Genomic DNA, 21,613 nt, shown 5'->3' with positions numbered 1-21,613 from the left:
AAAAATACCAAAAAAACTAGTTCGCCGTTTTGACATAAAAATCGCAAAAACTTTGGTTTTTCTTTCAGAATCATTCATTTTAGACCTCTTGAGACACACTCCACCGAAAATTGAGTAGAAAAAGTGATTCGATAATTTTGATGTAGAAAAAAAACTTTGAGGCCCGTTTTCTCGAAATCATCGTTTCGGCACTTGCACCCCTCTGATCCTAAGCGCCTCACTTTACTTGTGTTGTGTTACTGAGGAAGGGAGCCAAAAATAAGTAAAAACAATTAAAATTCATACTTTGAAATCAGATAGTCTTTTTACTTAATTTAAATCCCAAAAACTAAGATGTCGTAACTTCAATTTTTTTTATTCAAAAAGGTTGTGCTGAATCAAAACTTGAAAAAATGAGTAGCCACGTAACAAACATATTTGGAATGGGGGAAGAATTTTGAGGAGCCTGACCAAAAAACCGAATGAATTCGTTTGAACAAATAAAGATGAAATGTTAATAGAACGGAAAAGATAGATATAAATTTAGTTTTTATTCAGTCCTTAGTCACCTGTAAATGAACCAATTTTCTTGAAAAGTAAAATTTAACAAAGGTCTTTTTATCAAATATTGATTTCAAATAATTTTTACAATGCGAATTTTTTACGTTACTTTACTTGTTTTTGGCTGTTTTGAATTGAGTTCATGGAACTTTTAAAGAAAATCGCAGTATTTAATAGGTGCACGTTTTCATTATAAAATATTCAAATATGAAAAATGCGGGAAACAAAAAAAACTGAGTAGCCTCCATGTTATTTGGTTAATTGAAATTTATGGTGAAAGAAGATACCAAGTTTTCAAATGATTTTAGTATAAATTCCGCTCTTTTACTATTAACTACCAATTTTTTTATAAGATAAAAAATGTTGAAAATCGCAGATCGTATGATTTAATTACGGAATCACTTTGGAAAATTCGGACTTTTATTCATTAAACATTTATCCCCCAAATCAGAATTTGAAAAGCAAATTTCACCTAAAAATAATGTTTGGATAAATTGGATTAAGATATCAAATAGAAATATACATTTTTAAGGTCGTCCTGGAAATTTATTTTCAGAATTTGGATAAATAGCCAAATTCAAAATTCTGCACTAAACACTCAGGTTTTAGTTCTGATTCATATATCAGTTACTCAATCCGAAATTTTTCAAATATGTTAAAAATTCCAGGATTCAGAAGCCAAAGCTCACATGCACAAGTAAAATTCAGTATGAGAGAAGTAAAAGTGTTACATGGCATCATATTAAACCATGTTAAGGGGCCGTTCACATACCACGTGGACAACTTAGGGGGAGGGGGAGGGGGGTGTGGAAATGTCCACGCTTGTCCACGGAGAGGGGGGTAGGGGTTTGGGTCATGTCCACGTGGACATACTTACTTTCAAAATATTTTCTAAATGTGAATAAATATTAAGATGTTTAAATCAAAATCTTGAAATTGCAAAGCTTTCCAGTTTAAGTTTTAACAATTAGTTGCTGCTAGAAAGCAAATGATAAATATGATAATTCAGAAATCATATATTTATATCAGGAAATTCTTATTCGTTTTTTTTTCAAAATCAGCCCTTCCAATAACAAAGAGGCAAAAAGTGGTGTTTTCTAACTTTCAAATTATTGGTATTTAAAAGAAAACTATTTCAAATCTGTCCACGTGGACATCCGGGGAGGGGGGTAGGGGTTTGCCAAATGTCCACGCTTGTCCACGGTGGGGGAGGAGGGGGTCAAAAATCTCATTTTTCTGTCCACGTGGTATCTGAACGGCCCCTAACAATAAGGATTTCCCCTTATAAAAACCAAGTTTGTATGAAAGACTGAAAAGAAGGTAACAATTTTTGACAAAATTTCGCAAGATAAAGCTAATGTTATGAAAACTAGAACTATTTGCTAAATGTTTTTTATTACATTCTGCAAGAACAGCTTTTTCTGTAAAAATCCCAACGAAACACTGTGATCTGATTTTTTTTCTACTCAAATTCAATGATTGAAAAATGTACGTGCAACTTTTCTAAAATGGCTACTTTTTAGGTTAAAAAAATCTGATAAACAAATTCATTAATGTATTTTAGAACTAGAAAAATCATGAAATCTCAATCGGGAAAACCGGGAAAAAACCGGGAGTTTAAAAATGGAAACTCGCTGGCCACCCTGTCATCTTCATTTACGTTCCAGAATCTTGATTTCTAACGCCTTTTGATGACACCGGAGATGTAGTTCCACGTTTGAGATCCAGTTGCCAGGCGACTAAGCGCGGATGTTATTCCGCAGGCAGCGATTCACAAATATTTCCAGTCATGACCGTTGTATTGGGGGGAATTTGGAGGTACACCCCCCTCGAAAACTTGTAACGGAGGCTTACTATGGTCGATGATCGAAACGGAAAATTCAAAGATAGCAAACATATTCGGAGCAACCGTTGACAGTGTTGCAGATTAGGTTAAACCCATTTTATTGTCCCCCCCCCCCCATAGAATGATATAATTTATCAAATTATGTGCTTCTGCATATCATGATACTTGGCAGTGCTTTTGGCCTCAAACAACCTTGGGTTTTCCTAAATTTCCACTCCAGTTGTTCCCAGATTGTGCGACATGCTTCGGATGACCTCACTCACGTCGCACCCAGCGTTCGATATATTCGCCGCTTCTCTCCGAATTTGCCCTTTCTGTTTGCGCAACTCAATCTTGGCTAAATTTGCGCAACTGCCCTCCGCTGTAGATTCTCGCTCCGTCGACTTTTGCTGCTTGTACGACACGCTTCGGTTGACCTCACCCGTGCCGTACTGCTCGATCTGAGGTTCCTCGCCTGCTTTTCCGCAATTTTCTGCGGTGACACCAACGCCACGCTGTAATGCCGTTACAACTCCTGCCTGAATTGGCCCACTTGCGAGCCAAACTTGGGCCAATTTGTGCAATCACGCTGCTGCACACGTGCTGTTCCTGGAATGCACCTGAGTGATCACTGCTGTTTGGCACACGAAAATGTGCTCTGGCTGTTCTGGAAAACGGCCCATGGCACGCACCTGCGCTATCGCTCGGATGTGCAGTCTAGTATTTACTATGGTTCCGATCGCCCAGTGGCTTGTAGATGGCGATTCGGAACTCACTGTCATTCAGGGCTAGAGTGTCATCAGCTGCCCCACGTTGGGCGCCATTTGTAATAAGGAATTTATGACTTTAGGTAACAAGAAATAAAAATATGGAAGTTTGGATTTGCTTTTTTTTTAATATTTGGCAACAATTGTAATTCCTCCCCCTAGCGTCACAACATTTCAATGTGCGTTTACAATTTTATCGACTTACGATGTTTCGTCCTGACTCGCTGTCGTGCGCAACCTTTTGCTGCCGGGATCCCATTCCTTTTTGATCACTTCGCTCGACCAGCCAACAGATCACTCTGGTGTTGCCCTCAAAGACTGCCATTGTGCTTACCGAAAATTTGCTCGCCTTCGCAGCTACTGCTGTCGGCGCAAGAGCATTTCCAATGCCCCAGTCGATCTCGATGTCCGCATAGACGATACCCCAAAGCTCGCACTGCACCACTTGAGGTGCGGCCAATGTCACAGTTGATTTGGCTGCTGGTGATGTAAGGCGTTCCAGATTGCCGATTGCAATGAATTTACCCTAGATTGGGGCTGTTGTTTTAAGGGTTTTGCCTCCTCACCAAATGGTGCTGCACTCTGCAGTGAATTGGGGTTATCTGCGTGCACAGTGAGCGAAATAAGGTTAGCTGCATGTGCATGTCACATCGAGGTTAACTCACCTGTATAATTTCGCTTCCGTCCCGGCCACAAACGGACGATTCAATTTTGCACAACAGGCATCCTGTTTTCGTCGGCTGCGCTGCGCTGGCTGGCCCACCCAATATCAGCGACTTGTGATTCTACGAACGAAGCTGTCAAAAATACTTAGTGAGATTTTGCGTGTCATGGTTATTGCAATTTTGGCAACTCCCCCAATTCGGCGCTGAAATTCTGGAATTGAGAATAAACATCCTTTTTAAAATGATTTAAAAAAATCTAATTAAATATTCAATTCTTACTTTTGTCGAAAAAAATCATTATGCGGCTCTTTCAAACTCTGAAATTTTGAAGATTTGTAATATTTGGCTCTTATGATACAAAAGGTTGCCGACCCCTGAATACGATTCTGTGAATAACAGAGTTTCTAGTCCGTCAGCAAAAATTTTCTACCACCAGAACGCTAATTATACTCCTATAAACAGGGGGCCAACCCATAATGGCTCACTCTCGTCGACTTCAAGTGGAAACACAATCCAATTGATTTTCTGATAAAGAAATGTGTACCTCGTATGATTTGATATTATACATGAAGCATTACCAAACCAAATGGTTTATTCTTACTTTAGTAATGCTGATTTTGTTGACGGTCATTATGATATTTATTTTGTCAACCCGCCAAATCGCTCATCAATCAAAACTTGGCTGACGTCACTAGCACCAAACTGCTAAGTGTTATCAGTTTCGTATTTGGCAGTAGACGTTCTTATCTGTGACTGTACAAACATATAGGACTCCATTCACGACTTCAGCGGAAGTTATTTCTTACACAATGACGTATGGTGCTTTGGCTCATTATACATATTTCGAAAAAACCCCAAAAAATGTGTTTGGTGTTATTCAATTTGAATTACATGCGAAGTCCAAAGAGATCTTATAAAAAATTCCTAATAAGGCTGCTATGGAGAACAGCATATCGTTTCCAATCGTATGGCTGAATTACGTGTAATTACGTGACTTATGCGAGAATTTATCAGCGTTCGCAAAGGCTGATGAAATCTTCAAGCCATGTGTATTAGACTGAGTCGATTTGGGGTCATTTTTGAATTTCTCAAACCCGGGGATCTTGAAAGCTTCGCCTTGGTCCAAAACTCATCCACGATTTTTTGTAGAATTTTTAAGTAACGTTTACATGAGTAAATTTGAATGGGAAAATTGAACATTTTATACTGAAAAATCAACATCACTTTTGTTTCTTCTGTGGAACCGCTGATGGTTTTTGTGCCAATTTATAAAATTCCTCAAGGAAATTTTGTTGAAGACTGTAGCTTCGTATCTTATTAGGCAAAAAAGTTACTTGCCGTTTAACAGGGGTATGCCTTTTCGCATTGATAAACAATAAATTCAATTGACATCACTGTTCAATTGACATCGACACCGCTTCCCGTACGTGCAGATGACTTGCCAAACCAGGAATTTATTCGCTAATTTGGACATCTTCTGAGTGCGGACATGCTCCGGAACGCTGAACTTATCCTTGGCCGTGAAAACCAGGTTGCCGGGGATCTGTCGGCCTTCACATATGTTTCGTCAGCCATGATGCAGCATTCAACTTTCGTCAGCATGTTGAGGTACAACTTCCTAGCACGGGTTTTGGCGGACTTGTTCTGCTTCTCGTCGTGATTAGGGGCCTTTTGTATCTTGGACGTTCGAAGCCCAGCCTTAGTTTTGGCCTTCTGGACAAAACTTCGGCTTCGGCTTGCGACTTCGGCTTCTTAGCCACATCCCGAACGGAGGCGTTCGGGTTTCGGTTGAAGGCCCCAACTACGCGGTTATGATTTTTGGTGTTGTAAGGAATACTTCTGGGTTTTCCTGTCAATCGTTCCTCCAACCGCTTAATCACTCGCGACACCGTGGAATTCGCGATTCCTAACGTTTCAGCGATGGAACGATGCGAGAAATCCTTGTTCTCGTAATGAATGCGCAAGATTTTATCATGCACGAGCTGTTCTTTCGAGTCCATTTCCGCGAATTTTGATCACAGGACTTTAAAACTTGCAAGATGTAAACAATGCACTATGAACTAAATTCACCCAAATTTTCATTAAATTCTATCCAACGGATAAAAAGTTAGAGTATTTTGATAGTGTGGCAATTTCATCGTGGACACCCTTTCAGGTCTCATTTCTCACGTCTCGTTGTCAATGTGTCACGTCTCCTCAGGTCTGGTATCACATGTTTCATGTCTCGTCCAGGTCTAAAACTCAGGTGGCATGCATGTCTCATATCTAAGTTCTAATGTTGCATTGCATGGTCTGAGATCTTCCATCTCAATCCCTAGGTCTCAGGATCTTTGTCTCAAATTTAATGTCTCAGGTCTAAATTCTCCGGTTTCAGGTTGCAGATTTCACGGCTCAGGTCTCAAGTCTGTCTGATTGTCTCAAGTTCGAGTCTGATGTCTGATTGTCTCAAGTTCGAGTACTTTGAAATAAGCATAGTTTTTTAACACGATTTTGTGTCACTTACACGGTTTAAATATTTTTTGCAATTCGCACGGTTTGTACACAGTTTTCGGGGATAAACATGGGTGTTTACGTCGTCACGTCGTTTTTACGAAATGTTAAAACTGCACCGTAAGATTGAAGCACTGATTGAAGTTTACCGATACTTATTAACGGTGGTTACTCAAGAAAGTATTCTTAGTCCCCTCATAATTTCATGTTTTTAGTTTAGAAGAGTAAAGGCAGAAACACAATACAGCGTCGGTCGTCGCGTCACGTCAGCGGTCAACGCTGTCGATAAGTACTAAAACGCGGACGCGACGCACCCGACGATTTTTGCATCACAATTCAGCGTCAAGAGACATCTAAGATGTCTCTTAAGGCTGAATTGTGATGCAAAAATCGTCGGGTGCGTCGCGTCCGCGTTTTAGTACTTATCGATAGCGTTGACCGCTGACGTGACGCGACGACCGACGCTGTATTGTGTTTCTGCCTTAACTTTCAGACCAGTTAAATCAGAACCACGGTTTCCCTCCCTGTAATTGTATTTTTTTTTCTGTCCTTCTAAAGTTTTATATGTGTCTGGTACCTTAAACGTTATCATAACTTTTAGAAGTTTTGCTACTTTTATCTGTAAGTAGGGTAACGGACTTATTTTGGACCAGGGGACCTATTTTAGACCACCTTGTCTAGCTCTCTTATAATGCAACTAATAATGAAAAAAATTAGTGCATTACATTAAGTTTCCGGGCTTCAATAATATTTACTAAAAAATTTCATGATTATTTGTTTTATAAGAGAGCTAGACAAGGTGGTCCAAAATTGGTCCTCTGGTCCAAAATAAGTCCGTTACCCTATTTCGCTCGTTTATCTGTAAGTGTAATTTATTTCTGTAGTGTCCTACTGGGCACACTGGTGTAATGAAGAGAGAAAGCTGAGCATGAATAATAAAGGTGCATGAGCAAGCGTGTGTTACCTCCAGTTTAACACTTGTGTTTTATTTCAGTCCGGACTTATCAGTTGGCGACGAGTGAAAAGCGAATAATTTTATCGTTACTGCAAAAAAGTGATTAAAGTTGAGTTGTGCATAAAATATAGACAACAACTGTTGTCGCGTGAAAAAATTGTGTCGGTTTGAGCTGATTGGCTAAATTATTCTGTACGGCACCGAGTCAGAATTGACCGGAGCAGCTGCTTTATAACATCATCTGTACGGTAAAGTGGAACCTTCTAATATAAAACAAAACCCTTCAAACAGAAAATTGGATTTTTTTTAAGTCTCGCGCGAATTACCATTTTAATTTTCGAGTGAAAACAAAGCATTTTGGAGTGTATAGTAATATTGTGAAATCACATAAAGGCTATATTGTTCGATTTCTTATTTTTCATCCCCAACAGAACCTGATTGTTCCCGATAACAATTAGAACTTCAACTGAAGTAAGAAACCTCACAAAGAGAGTGAGTTCTAAAAGGGTTCATCTGAGTTCTAAACAGCTGTGTATCCAGCCATAGATCTCACGCTGAGTGGCAGTCGGTGCATCATAAGTGCATTTCAAGAGCTGGTAATACAGTGGTGAATAGTTTCATAATTGGATTTTCAAGGTAAGCTGTTTCGAAATTATTTTTGTTGAATCGAAGTTCGATTGAATTTCTGGAAGCACACGATTCTTGTTATTCCCAATCCGTTATGGCAGAAGCTGGTTCGCATTCTAATTTAGCAACGTCAATCGAACCATACAGAAGAGGAACTTCCTTTTCTGATTGGGTTGAGCGACTAGGTTATTGTTTTTTGGTTAACAAGATATCAGAAGACGACAAAAAAGCTCATTTCATTACTCTGGCTGGGCCGTTTATTTTTTCTGAGCTAAAGCTTTTATTCCCCGGTCCTGGAAAACTTTCGGAGGCGACATTTGCACAGATAGTGGCCGCTTTAAAAACGCGAATCGACAAGGTCGATGACGAGGTGTCACAACGTTTAGCCTTCAGTGGGCGTTTCCAGGAGCCAGGTGAGTCTGCAGAGGATTATTTACTCTCATTAAAGCTCATGGCAGAGTTTTGTAATTTTGATGGGAAGGACAAGACGATTCGTGATAGGCTTCTGTTCGGTGTAACAGATATACCGCTGAAGCAGTTATTGATCAAAGAACCCAACCTAACATTGAGTGTAGCGGAGAAGATAATAGCTGGGTATGAATTAGCGCGGAAGCATACAAGAGTTATGGAACATAGCCAGGCGCAAACAGCTGCTGTAGGAGTTGTGGGGTCTATAAGGGTGCCGGTTAAAAATCGTCTGGGTGCTAGACCTGTGAGGCGTGAACCGTATCGCTCAGATGGGGCGCAAAATTATAATACAGCTACAAGCGCGATCGTCATCGTGATGAGACTAAGGAGAGAAAATATTACCCGGGACAGCGTAGACCAGACTACGATCGCATCACATGCAGTTTTTGCAATCGTAGGGGTCATCTAGTTCACAAATGTTTCGAGTTGAAGAACCGGAAGAGAGATGCAGTTAAGTTTGCGGATGCGGTTGAAGATGTAGAGCCTAGACCCTCGGGACTAGCCACAGATAAGCAGCTGAGTGAAATGCTCAACCGTTTAAGAGCGGCAAAGTCGGATTCGGAAAGTGATTCAGATACAGGTGATCTCCAATGCATGAATGTGACGTCTATAAATAAAATTAATGATCCATGTATGTGGTAATTGAGGGTAAAATTATCCAAATGGAAATCGATTGTGGATCATCTGTGTCTGTAATTAGTAAAAACCAATATTTAAAATTTTTCTCATTCCCTTTAGAGCCTTCTTCTAAACAATTAGTAGTTGTAAATGAAGGGAAATTGTTGATAGAAGGAGAAGTTATGGTGAGGGTGCGATATAATGGTATGGAGGCGTACGTAAAGTTAATAGTTCTCGATTGCAATAACAATTTTTCACCATTATTTGGAAGATCTTGGTTAGATATTTTCGTCCCCAATTGGAGGACTGGTTTTGTCTAATGTGTCTTCGATTAAAACTGTGATTAACTTAGACAAAGATAAATTAATATCGGATGTTAAAGGAAAATTTGCAAAAGTATTTGTTAAAGACTTTTCCTCTCCAATTAAAGGTTTTGAGGCAGATTTAGTATTCAACACTGAAAGTCCTATTTTTAAAAAGGCGCATGATGTTCCGTACAGACTTAGAGAAAAAGTCGGATTGTATTTAGATAAACTGGAAAAGGAAAAAGTTATGACACCTATAAAAACTAGTCGTTGGGCTTCACCTATTGTAATTGTGATGAAAAAGAATGATCAAATAAGATTGGTCATAGATTGCAAAGTTTCAATCAACAAAGTTTTAATACCTCATTCTTATCCTTTGCCAGTAGCCCAGGATTTATTCGCTAAATTGGCTGGATCTAAATTTTTCTGTTCCTTGGATTTGGAAGGAGCCTACACGCAATTATCATTGTCAGAAACATCTAAGCAATTTATGGTTATAAACACTCATAGAGGACTATTTACATATAATAGGTTACCTCAAGGAGCTTCTTCGAGTGCCTCCATTTTCCAAGAAATCATGGAAAAAATATTAGCGGGGCTTGATAGTGTTTTTGTTTATCTAGATGACGTGTTGATATGTGGTTCTAGTATGGAAGAATGTAGACAACGTTTATTTTTGGTATTGGAAAAACTTGATGAAGCAAATGTGAAAGTCAATTGGGAAAAATGTAGATTTCTAGTCACTAAATTAAATTATTTAGGACATATATTGAGTGAAAAGGGTTTGTTACCCTGTCAGGATAAAATTTCGACGATTCAAAACTCCAAACCACCAAAAAATGTTACTGAACTGAAATCCTTTCTAGGATTGATAAATTATTATAATCCTTTCATACCACATTTATCAACTAAATTATATTGTCTGTATAATTTATTAAGAAATAATGTTCAATTTAATTGGGACTCAAATTGTACTAAAGCTTTTGAAGAAAGCAAACAAGCCTTAACTGCGACCAATTTTTTGGAGTTTTATGACCCTAATAAGCCAATGGTTCTGATGCCTCGGGATATGGTTTAGGAGGTGTTATTGCACATATTGTTGACGGGATTGAAAAACCTATTTCCTTCACATCGTTTACCTTGAATGAGGCACAAAAACGTTATCCAATTCTGCATCTTGAAGCTTTGGCAGTAGTGTGTACAATAAAGAAATTTCACAAATACTTGTACGGCCAACAATTTGTAGTATTCACTGATCACAAGCCTTTAGTGGGTATTTTTGGAAAAACTGGTCAAAATTCTATTTTCGTTACGAGGCTGCAAAGATACGTTTTAGAAGTGTCTATATATGATTTTAAAATTCATTATAGACCTTCTTCGAAAATGGGGAATGCAGATTTCTGCTCCCGTTTTCCACTTCAGCAAATGATACCTGAAAATAGTAACGAATTACCTATTGATTACGGTAAAGTAGCTAGTCCTACAATCAGTGACAAATTTTTGCAGGACGTAATTTATTTTCTACGAAATGGTTGGCCAGATAGATTAGAAAAACGGTTTGTCGACGTTCATTCAAACCAACATGAACTGGAAATAGTAGATCAATGTTTGCTTTATAAAGACAGAGTTGTCATTCCGCATTTGCTACATGCTAGTATTCTCAAACTTTTACATGCCAACCATGCAGGAATGGTGAAGATGAAGCAGTTAGCTAGACGTACGGTCTATTGGTTTGGTATCAATTCCGATATTGAAAAATATGTGACAAAATGTGATATTTATAGTAGCAGAATGCCAATTTTTAAATCAAAAATAACATCTAAATGGATTCCAACAACAGGACCGTTCAGTAGAATACATATAGATTTTTTTCATTTTTCTAATCATTCTTTCTTACTGTTGATTGACAGTTTTTCCAAGTGGCTGGAAATAGTTTGGATGAAAAATGGGACCGACCATAGTAAGGTTTTAAAAAGATTGGTAGAATATTTTGCCAGGTTTGGGTTACCGGACGTATTGGTATCGGACGGAGGACCACCATTTAATTCCCATAAGTTTGTGAAATTTCTAGAAAACCAAGGAATGCAGGTTTTAAAAAGTCCACCATACAATCCTTCAAGTAATGGGCAAGCTGAAAGGCTAGTTAGAACTACCAAAGATGTTTTAATAAAATTTCTGCTAGATACTGAGTTTGCTGACTTGAGTATAGAAGATCAAATCAATTTGTTTTTAATGAACTACAGGAATACACCGACAAGAGATGGAGATTTTCCTTCTCAAAAAGTATTTTCATACAAACCCACAATGATAATGGATTTGTTAAATCCTAAACTTAAACCTAAGCAAATGCTGACGCAGTTATTCAATGGAACTCAAAAAAAAATTGAGGGGGAAAAGGAGTTACATGATCCTTTGAATAATTTAAACGAAGGCGATAAGAATTGGTACAAAAATCCGAAAATACAACACAATGCCAGGTGGCTAAAAGCAATATATTTAAAGCGATTTTCTCAAAATCTTCTGCAGGTACTAGTTGGAAGCGTTCGCATAAAAATCCATCGTACCCAAATGAGGATCCCGGCTCGTCTGGACAATTCCAATAGGCCGAACGTTAATATTAGAACCTCTCATTCCAAGGACAATGAAGTGGGTCAAGCAACTGCAGAATCCAACAGCGAAGAAGAGTTTTTCGGATTTCCGGATGAAGTGAATGAGAAGAGGTTGAAAAGAAAAAGACAAGCGATAGATCATGGTGTAGAGTTGCGCAGATCAGGCAGAAATAAGAGAAAAAAGGGGCTTTCAGAAAATAGTAATTTATAATGAAAGAAAGTGTAGCGTAAGCAAGAAAATAAATAATAACTTTTAAAGAAGGAAGAGCTGTAGTGGGCACACTGGTGTAATGAGGAGAGAAAGCTGAGCATGAATAATAAAGGTGCATGAGCAAGCGGGCTTTGCCTTGTGTTACCTCCAGTTTAACACTTGTGTTTTATTTCAGTCCGGACTTATCAATTTCTTCTGCTTTGGTTTCGCACTCCAACGTGGTTTTTTTTTATTTGCTGAAAGGCTGAAAAATAGTTCCATTCCTTATCAATTGGCAGCCGAACAAGCCTCTTTTTGCGTAGTCACGCTAACGGTGCGAAAACTGATAAGAGTTGACACACCAGGGCCGTGCGAAGGACTCCTCCATGGGGAGGAGGGGGGTACAGTTTCGAAGTTCAAATTGAGATATAAATAATAACAATATAAAAAAATGCACAATAAATAATAAATTTTATTTCTAATTCCATTCTCCTACTAATGATGACAAAATCGGGTAAAAAAGGTGTGATAAAATCGGTGTTTCACTGAAATATTTTCCCCAGTCTCGTCGCCAGGCGACAAGCAGATGATTTTGCCGGGTAACAATCAATATGGTTGAACTGTAGCGATGGTAGATAGATACTCTTATTAAGCAGGAGAATGTACGAATTAAATATATTCATACATACACATACGTATTGCAGCACTATTTCCGTTGAATAGGCTCGAGGAAAAAAAAAACAAAGACGTTGTCAATTCCCTTGCTTGAACAGTAGATTTAGTTTGGCTTCTGGCCAAATCTATGTCACGTGAAGTTCAAGAACACAGATTGCTAGACGCATCTAGTTGTTTGTTGATCGATTAGAAATTATAAGAATCTGTTCATTCAAAAGTGGTCCTATTACAATAATTATTCCCGAAGCTATTGCTCCGCATACCAGTTTTAATGTTTTATACATTTGAAAATGCGAGCATTTAACACTTGATTTTGTGTTTTTTTTTTAAATCCATTTTTCAAACATGTTAAACTGTACATTCGGATTTACGGAAACCACGAGAGCTTCACCCCCATATCTATCAACAAATGAATTTCTATCAATTGCGCTAAGTTGTGGGCACCATTGCGGAAATGTTAAGAGGGGGTGCACTTTGTCTGTGAGCGTTCGCCCTCCGATTGGCCGTCAATTTCGCCAAGCGACAACGGAATTCGATAGGGAAAACCTCCACGCGGCCATCAACAATTGCACACTGGCGGTGATGTTCTGTTTACAGGTCGACTGACATAAGTGGTTTATTTTTACAAAATTGCAGACATCTGTTTTAACTGTGTCTTTCGTGCTCGTTCCCGACTTTTCTCGCAAATCCCATTTACCCGTACCTATTATTCAGTTGTTTTATTTTCATTTGTTTAATCCATTTTTTCTGCTTCACAGGGAGGCAACAATGCCGGTCATACGGTCGTGGTCAATGGCAAGGATTTCGATTTCCATCTGCTGCCCAGTGGGATCATCAACGAAAACTGTAAATCCATTATCGGTGAGTAACTGCATTCGTTTGTCAAGGTTAAAAGTCTCGTTCAGAGAAAGGTTTCTGTCCTACAGGATCAAATGACAAGCTTCCAACAACTTGTTTGACGTTATTGATCTAACTAGACGAAATAATTTGATGGGACCGGCCCAAAAAGTTTGCACAGATTATGACAAGTCGTTTTTGTTTCGTTCGTTGCCCCTCGCTCTTCAGGCCGATTCCCATCAAATTTTGGTCCATTGGCATAATACCTATTAGCATATCAAGGTCGAAGTTTTATTCGGGAAACCGGTGTATATAGATCAACCTTGAACCGGTTCTTCACTAACTCTCGTTTGCCTACTGGCATAAAAAGGGGCTTCCGCATTGTTAAATTCATTTGGGGTTTTGTGGGGAAAGAATAATATTCTATCGATCAAATTTGAACGACGTCAGAAGCTCGGAATGGAGGGGCGTCGAAAAAGATCTCTATCACTAAATAAACTTTTCTCATTTCTCAATTTGGCATTGATTAGTATTAGATCATTTCTTAGATGTATGCATGTATTTTCAATAAGCCATACTTAAAACGTACACCCAGTAGAAATACCACCCCCAAAGTTATTTCTCAGTTGAATGATGAAAGCAACAGAAAAGTAAAAATACTATTCACAACACACACTAGCTAACTAAAGTCGTAATAGATTGCCTCATAATCATAAATCGTTTAAACCGTAGCACGAATCATGAACTTTCCGGCCTGTCATCGTAGGTCTATTGTTATTTTTTTTCGGTTAAGATTTTACAACGTTGCGTGATGGTTCGTCTTTTGATAGCACTTTTTTTATTTTGTTTTTAGAGATAGTGTTTTGGCAATTTGTTTACAAACAGCAACGAGAAAAATATCGACCAAATAAACACATTTTTTTTAAATCATTTGATAATTATTTATTCAAAACCTCATGGACGTGATCCTTAGAAATTGTGACATATTATTCAGAAAAAACTATTCAATATTCACATACAGAGAAAATAAACGCTGCTGTCTGCTCGAAGTGGATCTTCCCGATCACAGTATTTGTGGTTAATAACGGCCCACTCCTTTGCCACAACGCTTTCCAAATCATGTAATTCTTAAGGTTGTAATATTGGAATTTCATTTACCGGAATATTCTATTAACCGAAAAACCATGTTCCAGTAGACTGAGTTGATTTTGGGTCATTTTCTTATTTCTCAAACCTGGAGGTCTTAAAAGCTTCATTTAAATTCTAAACATGTCCATTTTTTTGCGGAATTTTTAAGCTACATTAACATGAGTAAAATTAAACTTTTAGATTTGTATCGGAAAATTGAATATTTCGGAATAAATTTGAAATCTTTCTTTTGTCACTTGGAGTAGAGACATCACGAGGAGGTGATAAATGGTAATGGTTATATTAACGCTTGTCTTATAACTTCGATCCTCAACCTCTTCGTAGTGCTAGCTAGGGTACGAGTAACCTTAGCGGAAATCGGGTGCCCAACCCCGGTAGATGCTATCTATGGTCGCATGCTAACTGTGATAGGGGCTCCGTACGCTTCTGTTCTCCATGTCAGGGGCGAAAGTTCAAAAACCCACCAGGCCGTTCGGGACCAAAAACAGCAACATCACGACGGTCCTTCTGCGAGAAAGTGAGTGAAAAAAACCAGCAACGAGTAATGAATAAGAAACTTCGAATGGAAAGACCAACGCAACGAACAGGTACTGGCGATTGGAAATTTGCAACATGGAACTGCCGATTTCTGAATTTCATTGGGCAGTACCTGCATGCTCTCCAAATTCGACATCGTAGCACCGCAGGAGGTATGCTGGAAGGATTCCACGGTACGAACGTGCCGAGATGATCATGCCATCTACCAGAGCTGCGGCGACACACACGAGCTTGGAACAGCTTTTATAGTGATGGAAAGATGTGAAAGCGCTTAATCGGGTGGTGGCCCACGACCCACGAATGTGCCTGTTGAGAATCAAGGGGCACAGGGGAATTCAACATCAGCATCATCAACGTGCACAGGTGACGAAAAAGACGAATCCTACGCGCAGCTGGAACGTGGACATGACCGCTGCCCAAAACATGATATCAAGATTGTCATCGAAGATTTTAACGCTCAGGTCGCCCAGAAGGAGGAATTCAAACCGACAATTGGAAGGTTGAATGCGCACCAGCTGACCAACGAAAACGGCCAAAGATTCATAGCTTTCGTCGCCTCCAAACGAATGGCCGTACGTAGTACCTTTTTTCAGCCCCGCCTACCACACAAGTACACCTGGAGATCACTGTACCAAAAGCAATCACAGATCGCGATAGACAGCCGGCACTTCTCGAACATCATCGACGTCAGATCCTTTCGAGGCACCAACATCGAGTCAGAACACTATCTGGTGATGGCGCATGCCCAAAACTCTCCGCAGTGATCAACATACAAAACCGACGCCCGCCTCTATTAAATATCGCACGACTGAAGCAATCTGAGGTCGCAGCAGACTACGCGCAATCGCTCGAAGCAGCGCTGCCGGCAGAGAGTGAGCTTGACGAAGCCCCTCTCGAGGGCTGTTGGATTACCGTAGTGCAAAAAAGCATCCGCCGAAACGTGAACAATCGCCGACAGCGGAAGAGGCAGTGAGTCCGAATTTTCCAGGAAAAAAGCGCCGTCTGAAGGAGAAGGAGCCCGATTCCGGAAAAAGATTTGACAATTGACGTTGTTAAACAACGCCTACTGACCGAGGGCATGAAGCAAATGGAACGTAGCGAAGTTCATGGAGAACTGAAACTAGCAGCTTTTTCGGATGAGAAGACCAAAAAGTCATCCAAGTTCAATGGTAAGTGTCACAGATGTAAAAGGCGAGGTCACCTCAAGAAGGATTGCCGTCAGAAGTTTGCAGGTTTTTCGAAGATCCGAAATTTGACTCAACCGATCATCATCAACGTGGCGAAGGATGGAGAATCGATTGTCGCTCGTAAGGCTGGAGAGGTCAACGGCGAAAGCAACAAGCAGTTCCCCATCAACGTGAAGGAGGTCCTCTACGTTCCAGAGCTACGCGACAACTTAATGTCGGTGAAGAAATTGACTGCGGCAGGCATTGGTGTCAATTTTTCCGGAAAGGTTGCGTTTCTCAAGAAACAAGGACAACTATCGGCACGGCTCATCTCAGAGAAGGTCTATATGAACTGGAAGTCAAAGTCGGAGTACCTACAACAAATCTGTGCAAGTCTGAAGCCGATAAGTTGTGGCATCGACGTCTCGGCCACTTGGGTCAACAAGGAATGCAGGCAATGATGAGGAAAGACCTGGTTACGGGTGTCGATTTTCAAGAAGAGCAGCTTAATTTCTGTGACGCTCATGTACAAGGGAAACGGTGTCGTGATCCCTTCAGCGGAACTCGTCAGCGAGCTTCTAGGGTTCTAGAAAGAATCCATTCGGACGTTTGCGGGCCCATCGATCCCCCGGCCTGACTTTTTGTAAACAACTTTCCGTTTGAGAAGTCTCCCGAAGACAAGAAAGTCAAGCCGCTGATGTCGGTATTCCCTCACGAGCAAGAGGGGAAAGTTGACATCCAAGTCCCTGATGCAGATGAAGCCCTAGTTGCTAAAAACGATTACGTTGCAACGGCATCTGATGAAGAGGAAGAGTCAGATGAACCCGATTTCCACGAACTGACTGACGAAGATAGACTGTCCGATGGGACTGACGATACCCGAGCGCTTCCTTCGCAATTAGAACAGCTCTGTCGCCCCGAACATTACAGACGTTCCGGAAACCTTCAAAGATGTCGCGACCAGATACGACCGTGAGGAATGGCTGCGTGCTGTGGAGGACGAACTGAAATCCATGGATGCTTACTGTGTGTTGAGGGTTGAAATTTGTCCATCGCATGTGAAACCACTGAGGTCGAAGTGGGTATTCCGAATGAAAGATAACGAAAACGCCCAAGCAGGATACGATACAAGGCACGTCTCGTGGTAAAAGAGTACTTGCTACGCCCCGGAGACTACGAAGAAACGTATGCGCCGGTGGCCAAGCTCACGACGATTCAAACGGTTTTGACGGTTGGAGTGCGCTACAGGTTGAAATTCCACCAAATGGACGTTAAAACGGCGTTCCTGCATGGAGATCTGCGTGAGGACATCTACATGGCTGTACCAGATGGCGTTGTGGCTCCACGGAACATGGTTTGCAAGCTTCGAAAATCGTTGTACGGTCTGAAACAATCACCACGCTGCTGGAATGAAAAAATCAACGGACAACTACTAAAGCTGGGATTCGTTAGATTACGCCACGACTATTGCCTGTACGTAAGGTACAAGAAAGAAGATGAGCTGTACATTATTTTGTATGTCGACGACCTGCTGATTGCCGGAAGGAAGTTAGTGTCAATCCGAAAACTCAAGGAAGAATTATCAACAATGTTCGAAATTACTGACTGCGGTGAAACTTTCCATTTTCTCGGAATAAAGTTTACCTACGATCAAAATGCAGGATGTCCGTCGCTATCACAGGAAGCTCAGGTAAGAAAATTATTGCAGCGATTTGGTATGGCCGACTGCAATGCTTCCAGAATACCCATGGAGAAATGACTACAACTGAGCCGTGAAGGGCCAACCACGAAGGAACCGTATCGAGAGCTGTTAGGCAGCATTATGTATACCATGCTATGAGTACGACCGGACATCTGCTTTCCGGTGGGATACATGGGACGTTTCCAGCAGAATCCTACGGCGAGCCATTGATAGGCTCTGAAGCGGATCGTCCGATATTTACGAGGAACACTCCAACTTTCTCTGAAATACCAACGTGACGAAAACTCGGAAGGTTTGATTGGATTTGCGGACGCAGACTGGACCGCTTATTCGGAGGATCGGAAATCGGTGAGCGGTTTCACGTTCAAGGTCTTCGGTTCAACGGTTTCTTGGTCCAGTAAGAAGCAGACGACGGTGGCGATGTTTTCAAGCGAAGCAGAATATGTAGCCCTAAGCGCAGCAGCTGCAGAATCATTCCTCTTGAATAACGAGGGACTCAGGACGGTTTGAAGAAGGGTCTTTATTCTACGAAGTGTGGTTTGTAACTAAAGTAAAGTGAAAAGTTTTCACTAACAACAACAACTAACGGTTGTTTTTAATCTTGATTGCTTCGATTTCACAATCAGATTCGTGGGAAGTCATCAGGTTGGTTTCTTGGAGAGACGGTCCATGACGGACCAGCTCTTCACACTACGGCAAATTCTTCGTGAATACCAAGTCTCTACCCATCATCTATTCATCGAGTTCAGAGCCGTAGCGAGCTATGAACAATCATGGATGAGAACGGCTTTTCCGGGAAGTCGAACAGATTGATTATGGCAACGATGGATGGAACGCAATGTTGTGTGCGCATTTTCGGGTGAATTGTCGAGTTCATTCGAATCGTGCAGGGGGGTTCGACAAGGCGATGGTCTATTCTGCATGATGCTCAACGTGGCGGTAGAAAGTGTTTTCAAATGAACGGTGGGAAAAATGCAGGGCACGATTTTCAACAGATTCGCTAATCAACTAATCTACTAATCAACTAATCTGCTTTGCCGACGACATAGACATTGTCGACAGATCATTTTCGCCGGTGGAGGAGATCTACCGCAAACTGAAACGCGAAGCAGGAAGAACTGGGCTGATGATTGGTACGTCCAAAACGACGTAAATGCTGGCCAGCGAATCCGAGACCGACCGAACCCGCTTGTCCAATCATAACAAGGTCACGATCGATAGCAACGAGCTGAGATAGTCGAAGACTTTGTCTATTTCGGCTCACTGGTGACCGCAGACCGTCGTGCCTACTATGGACTCCACAAGCAACTGTGGCCGAGAAGACTTAGCCCTCGCAGAAAGTGCAGAAGAACGGAGTGTGGATGCGAAGGATGCACCACAAGCTCGCACGGCTCTACGGCGAATCCAGTATCCAGAAGGAGAAGATGTCCAGCCTTCTGGGATATGTTGATGGATATGCTGGGCAGGATATGTTGCAAGACTGCCGGACGGCTGTCCTACAAAACAGGTGTTCGCTGCGAATCCGGTAGGCACCAGACAAGCAGGAGCGCAACGAACGAGTTAGACCAAGTGGAGCGTGATTTGGCGAATGTGGAAAGAAGTTGGAGAACGATTGCCATGTGTGACGACGGGGTCCCTCGACGCCGCAACACTGCTCAACGCGACGCTGCACCGGCTGATGAAACTGACCCAAGGCGGTCCAAAATAAGTCCGTTGCCCACCTACCGACGCAAGGCTAACACAACTGCCACAACACCACCGACACTGGACACCGCACCGTGTTATACCCTTTCTTCTGCCTGCGAATTGTTTTTCACAACCATACAAATGAGCTGTTTTTATAGTAGACAACTGCAAAACGCCGACGCAAACTGTTTCAATTTTAATTGGCACAAAACAATTAGATGGCTCTGTTTCTGAATTCAAAGTAAAATCTTGTTCGTTTTCAGAACGAAATGTTCAATTTCTCCATACCAACCTAAAGTGGAATTTTTTTCATGTTCCTTTAAAAATGCTGCACAAATTTCTGGATGAGTTTTGCACCAAAACGAAGCTTTTCAGACCTCAGGGTGAGAGAAATCCGAAATGTCCCGAATCGACTCAGCTCATTGTACAGTACATACCTCACTTATTTGCAAAACTGTTACTCAGACATCATCTTGGCAAGCCACAACTGTTGGAAATTTGTCATCGTTACGTGATTGTATCAGTAAATATAACAGGCTCGGCAATAGCAAGAATGATAAAATTTACGGTGGTGGAAACCGTTCGCTTTTTGCCAGAACAATTAAAAATTTGGTGATTTACAGAATTAGAACACACGTGTTTGACACTGTAGCGTAGTTGTATTTTTTTTTTGTGAATCGTGAACGATCATTCACAACACAAACAGAATTGCATCGGTAGGTCAAAGTCGATAAAATCGATGTTGCTGGTGATGATACGCTATACAATCAAACTGTGCAATTTATAATGATTGCTGTCGTCTTGTCATTCGAAGTACGTACACATTTTACGAGATATGAGTTCGCGTGTCTCCTCAAAAGGCCAAACAACCGTATCACATTCATTAGTAGCATTAGAAGGGCATCTATCGCGGAGGAAGGTAAGCGGACCATGTTCTGGCAGCTATAACTACAGAACAATCCTAGTCAGATTTTAGTGTTCGTTGAAATATGAGTCTCAGGAAAATAGAAACATGAAAATCGCTGTGCTTTTAAAGACTTCAACCAGAAACGCATCTGGCACCTTACTCAACAAGCTGTTGAATTTCTCCTGTGTAAATTTTTATTGGATGTAAGCGCAGGTCATCAACAAGTGGCCTGTTATATTTCCCAAGGAATATTACTGTTCTACTTTAATTTGCGGTTCTATCGTGAACATAGTTCATCAATTGAAAATAAACCTTCAAAAATTAATTTTCATTCCATTTTTTCTCATTTTTTCATCGAACAGGAAATGGAGTTGTCATTCATCTGCCGGGGCTGTTTGAGGAACTGGCCAAAAACGAAGCCAAGGGATTGACCGATTGGGAGAAGCGGTTGATCATATCCAATCGCGCACATTTGGTGTTCGATCTGCACCAACAGGTAGATGGCTTGCAGGAAGCCGAGAAGGGAGGCAAATCGCTGGGCACCACAAAGAAGGGTATTGGACCATGTTACTCTAGCAAGGCTACTCGCAACGGTATTCGCGTGTCTGATCTCCTGGGAGACTTCAAAGTCTTCAGCGAAAAGTATGTGTGGTCACACAGTCGTTACACGAGAAACCAAAATTAATTTTAATTCATTAACATTTTAGATTCGAGTCTATGGTTAACATGTACAAAAGACTGTATCCGACTACCTTTGAGGTCGACGTTGAAGCTGAGCTTAAAAGGTGGGTACTACGACTTGAAGGCATTCTCGTGATTCATTAGCGTAACCCTAGGTTAACACGTATATCCTATTTGACACCAATTCTTGGCTTTCTTTTTTCCAATGTTCTTT

At 40.9% G+C, this 21,613-nt stretch overlaps 1 protein-coding gene across 1 annotated transcript in view; it reads left to right on the top strand.

Annotated features, from left to right (window-relative positions):
• The window catches only part of LOC129739641 (adenylosuccinate synthetase), a 30,838-nt gene that overhangs the window by 6,361 nt on the left and 2,864 nt on the right, over nt 1–21,613 (top strand). The window contains exons 2-4 of the mRNA XM_055731125.1: nt 13,493–13,595; nt 21,081–21,360; nt 21,426–21,503. Of these exons, the coding sequence (XP_055587100.1) occupies nt 13,493–13,595; nt 21,081–21,360; nt 21,426–21,503 (461 nt within the window). The remainder of the gene's footprint in view (nt 1–13,492; nt 13,596–21,080; nt 21,361–21,425; nt 21,504–21,613) is intronic.

The sequence above is a fragment of the Uranotaenia lowii genome, chromosome 1 (genome assembly GCF_029784155.1).
Source record: "Uranotaenia lowii strain MFRU-FL chromosome 1, ASM2978415v1, whole genome shotgun sequence".
In the NCBI taxonomy this organism is placed as follows: Eukaryota; Metazoa; Arthropoda; class Insecta; order Diptera; family Culicidae; genus Uranotaenia; species Uranotaenia lowii.
This window is presented reverse-complemented; position numbering and strand designations above follow the sequence as displayed.